The 5,305-nt window shown below is 33.7% G+C and overlaps 1 protein-coding gene across 1 annotated transcript; it reads left to right on the plus strand.

Annotated features, from left to right (window-relative positions):
- The first annotated feature begins 803 nt into the window (after nt 1-803).
- Nucleotides 804-3,442, plus strand: LOC122585733 (peroxidase 5-like). The gene is made up of 4 exons (XM_043757857.1): nt 804-1,086; nt 1,341-1,532; nt 1,613-1,775; nt 3,010-3,442. The coding sequence occupies exons 1-4, from the start codon at nt 856-858 to the stop codon at nt 3,420-3,422; spliced, it is 999 nt and encodes a 332-aa protein (XP_043613792.1). The 5' UTR covers nt 804-855; the 3' UTR covers nt 3,423-3,442.
- The last annotated feature ends 1,863 nt before the right edge of the window (nt 3,443-5,305 follow it).

Consider the following 5,305-nt stretch of genomic DNA (forward strand, 5'->3'; position numbering starts at 1 on the left):
TGTGGCTTGCAAGCCTTGCTTGAGAATCACAAGGAGTCCTTGCGATCCGCATCTCCTCTTTGCGGTCTTGCGATTTTATGGGTATTTTTAGTGAATTTGAAAAAGGTTTGGATATTTTCGTATATTAAAGATTGTTTTTGGTTAGTTAGGCTATTTCATATATAATCACTCATATATTGATACCTCCCTACTTTAAGCTTGAACTCGGCCCGAACGCGTTATGTAGCTCAGTTTGATTCGAGCTTTTAAGGATACACTTTATATATATAACTCACATACAACTTGACTCATTTTTACCCTCCTGATTATTTTAATGATAAAACAAAATGGTAGTGAGTTTCTCGTATCAAAAGTGTACCCCTAAATTTAGGATAAATTTAAAATAAGTGTACAACTATTTAATACACCTTATCTCATAAATTCTGCATTTAGCAAAACCCAAACATAAATAATGCAAAAGTTAAGGGGAGATATGATGTATAAGGGCCCATTGTTAACAACTTTGGTTGTATTTAAGGCATTAAGTCAACACACATTAGCTGGATGCCTGGATTCTTTTATCTTTTGCTCCTGATAGCGATTTCTTATATTTTAAAACAGAAAAAGATATCACTATATAATTTGGTTATGGAGCAGACAAGATCACACTATTGCATATTTGCATACAATTTAACGCGTAAATCTAAGTCATGATCAACCCCACAATTCTATAACTCAATTTGCTAATCATATGTATCATCATACATTATAAATAAGTTAAATTCTCATTCAATTATTTCATATTGCATGCACGTCAAATTAATTAACAACCTTCATATACACACACACACACTCACACACAACTTTAATTAGTTTATGGACACAATGAGCAGCGGATTGATTAACCCCACTAATGTGTTATTAGTTTCACTAATGCTAGTCTTACTTATTGTTCCCTTACAAGCTCAACTTCAAGTAGGATTCTACTCAAGATCATGCACCATGGCTGAGTTCATTATAAGAGATGAAGTTACTAAAGCCTTTATCCAAGACAGGGGGCTAGCGGCCGGCCTTGTCAGACTTCACTTTCATGACTGTTTTGTACGGGTACGTACTATATATATACATACACCTTCTGTCAAATTAGACCTGGAAGCAGCTTCTTTACCTCGCCCTCAGGTAGGAGTAAGACTATTTACATCTCAAACTCCCTCATACACCGTCGAAGATGGTATTGGACTATTGGGACCCTATAACCCGTGGAAGGGCTACTTGCTATCTTAAGCTATATATAACTATATAAGTGATTCAAAAACACAAGCACAAGTAAGCTATATAAATATTTGCTTGTACATGTGCAGGGTTGTGATGCATCAGTTGTGATAGACTCGACTCCCTCAAACATAGCAGAGAAGGACTCCCCTGCAAACAACCCAAGCCTTCGAGGCTTTGAGGTCATAGATAATGCAAAAGCTAGACTTGAAGCTGCATGTCCAGGAGTTGTTTCTTGTGCTGATATTATTGCTTTTGCAGCTAGAGACAGCATCATCCTAGTAAGTAACCTCAAAGTAATACCTCTCCTCATCAAGCATGCATGAGCATATATATCTGATATATACTTTTTTGACTGCAGACAGGGGGGTTTGGATATAATGTTCCGTCTGGCAGAAGAGACGGAAGAGTTTCACTAATTGCAGATACAAGGGCATTGCCTCCTGCAACAGCTAATCTCAACCAACTCACTCAAATGTTTTCCACTCATGGCTTGACTCAAGAAGAAATGGTTACTCTTTCTGGTACTAGCTAATCTCAATCAGCTTTATTGTTAAACCAAACCAAAAGACACCATTCTGATTTTTGTAGACCATATTTCTGTTAGAATATATGAACATAAACACATAACAAATCACAAGTACACAACGGAATAGAAACATATATGCAATCATATTAACTAACAAAGTGAGAATCGAAACGTGTACCTTTGCGCAAAGCTTCCAATAATATTATTAATAATAATAATTATTATTTTAGGGTCTAAACTAAAACCCCTCTACGATCGAACACTTGATACCCCTATATCGTATGCTAGTACCCGATCACGAACTTAAAACCCGTCGTCTAATACCCTCATAGTCGAACCTTAAAACCGAAAACCCTTTGAATGAATGAAAAACCTTAACCTTTGATCTCTATTTATAAGGATTAATTAGAAGAGTTTTCTAACTTGGTGACCAAGTTAGAGTGGGATTAGGAAACTCCTTAAGGAATTTCGGCCCCCTCCTCTTCATTGTACAATTAGGAAATTTATAATTTACAGTTTAATCATTCTCTTTTAATTAATTAAATACTATTAAACCTTTAATATAGTTTAATTAATAGTTTCATGATCATATTAATTAATATATTATTTTAATACATTAATTAATTATATATAGAGTTCTCGTGTCATTTTGTGTAACCCTATAGGCTTAAATGATTTTTGGACATGCGTTTATTATAACGTGATGATATACCAACAATTTCAAAATGTTACAAACGTGCATATGTTACTTTTATATTGGAAAAAAAAAAACATTTTGAAGTTTAAAAGGACTTTGTCTAAAAGTTTATTTAAATGATTATCGTTTTTCCTTTTCGCAAAGTTATGAGCAATAATAACTTTTGTTAACCAATAATCAATATATGATTGGTATATGATGGAGACTCAAATTGAGAGAGCTTAGGTTCAAATCTTGATATGAGCAAAATGCTCTCAGAAATAGTAATAAGGGTTTTTCTCAACATGGAGCCCAAATTTGCCGTTAAAAAAAATAATAAGGCTTAGCTTGAATACAGTAAACTGCATAATTTTTTGATAAAGTTACCTTAAGAATCAAGGGGGCATTTTTGTAACATATCAATCATTTATATTTATATGAAATGTGTGTGTGACTCCATTTATGAACTTTGCTGCATATTGGATTTGAATCATTTGTAATAACTTTTGTTTCTAAAAGAAAATCTTACTATCTAAATTGAAATTTATGGCAGGAGCACATACAATTGGTCGATCTCACTGTACTTCCATTGAAAGCAGACTATATAGCTATAATACCACCATGAACACGGACCCAAGCTTAGATGCATTTTATGCAACTCAGCTAATGCAACAATGTCCTCAAGGTGATAGATCAGTGGATTCAGTGGTGCCCATCAACCCGGCTTCTCCAACCATCACTGACGTTGGTTACTATATCGATATTTTGAATAGTAGAGGTTTGTTCACGTCGGACCAGACTCTGCTCACAAGCACATCAACAGCGGACCAAGTAACTCGTTACGCTATCAACCCGTTGCTTTGGAAAACTAAGTTTGCAGCAGCAATGGTGAAAATGGGACAGATTGGAGTACTCACAGCAACTCAAGGAGAAATTCGGTTAAATTGTCGTGTGATCAACAACTAATTCTAAGACCATCCCTAAAAAGAAAAGGGAAACCAATTAAATTATTGGTAATTTCATTTCAAATATCGTGTCTCTATCTAATGATCCACTACTACTGGCTCTAAAAATTACGGGAATAGATTGAGCCATATTAGGAAACAAAGATTAGGAAACAAAGATTTGAGTTTAACGAGGAAAATTTTTTTAAAGATAAAGAAAGAAGTAACACTTTTTAAGCAAAGCAAAGGTTTGAAGAAGTAAGGTTAAGGAAGAAAGTTAACAAGTTTGAAAAAGGAAAATGTGTTGGAAGATAAAACTAAATATCTTTAAACATAAGTACGCAACGGAAGCAAATAAAACCATGTAATCAAATAATTAACCTTACAATAGGATTAAGGAATACCTCTTAATGTAGATATTAAAGTGAAGAACTTTAAAAGGATTTGAAGTAAATCCCTCTATGATCGCACACTAGACACCTCTTATATCGTATGCTAGTACCTTGACCACGAACCGAACAACACTTTGTTTAAACCCTTTGCTAGCTAAGAACCAAAAATCCCAAAACCCTTTGGAGAGGGGTTTCAGCCGAGAGAAAAAAGAGGGAGAGAAGGAGAGATTTTTTTGTGTGTTAATTAATTGAAAACTCTTGAATTAAGCCCTCTATATATAGGGAATAATTAGAGTTTAATATCTTGGAAAACAAGTTAAATCAAGGCCTAAAAAGCCTCTCAAAAACCGGCCCCCCTTAGTCCAAATTAGAGTCCAACCCTAATTATCTTATTTCACAATTAAACCTCCTTCTAATTAACTTAAATACAATTAACCCTTTAACTTATTTAAATTAATGATTTTGTGATCAAACTAAATAACATATTACTTTAATATATTAATTAATAATATAGAGTTACCGTGTCATTTCGTGTGACTCCGTAGGCTTAAATCATTTCCGGACATATGTTCATTTTACGTGATCAGCTCCCACTTGAGCTCGTAATAAATGAAGGTAGTAACATTGGTTAGCGTCTAACAACACGCCAAAGCTCCCAGAAATATTTAAGTATAGTTTCTTAAACTATATTAAAATGGTTGAGGCATTTATGATCCCTTTGTTCAGATACCGAGTTAAACATGAATATGAATCAATGTCATTTCATGATTTATCAATTTTGTTTCTTATTTCATCAATACTTAAGATTACTAAATATAATCGAGACACATCTGGATTCATTTGGACATGGCCATGTAAACATCTTAAATAGTCCCAAACATCTGGATTCATTTGGACATGGCCGTGTAAACATCTTAAATAGTCCCAATGAGGGGTCCAGTAGTATCATTCTGCAACTATCAGTTGGAGGAACAAATCCTGTATTGACTACACGTGTCAGTCATCATACTTCACTACACTTTCTGAAAATAGCCCTTTATGTACTCCCTTATTCAGGAAAGTTAGAACTATATCAAGTAAGTGCAATCCATACATGCTGACTTGCTTGTATCTCAAGTCAAAAGATCAATAAAGTAACCATTTACGAATTTCATTTAATGACGCTGATCCATAAAGTGATAAATTCGTTAGTGGGGTAGTCCGATATGCATCATATGGATACCATGTGAGTTTGGTGGGACCAGCCATTATATATTCAAAGAATATAACCAATCACTCAGATTTGTCTTAGTTTAATTATATTCCCATATAATTAATTGACAATGGACAATTTAGAATATTTAATAAAATATTCAAGGATTAAACATGCAAATATAGGATACAATTAATATTAAATGAAATCAAACATATCAAGTACTTTATTTCATTATGAAAAATATATATTGTTTAACATCCCTTATCCAAATACCGAAACAACAGATTTACATGAAATAACTAGCTAATTTAAGTCCTA

The sequence above is a fragment of the Erigeron canadensis genome, chromosome 1 (assembly GCF_010389155.1).
Source record: "Erigeron canadensis isolate Cc75 chromosome 1, C_canadensis_v1, whole genome shotgun sequence".
NCBI lineage: Eukaryota > Viridiplantae > Streptophyta > Magnoliopsida > Asterales > Asteraceae > Erigeron > Erigeron canadensis.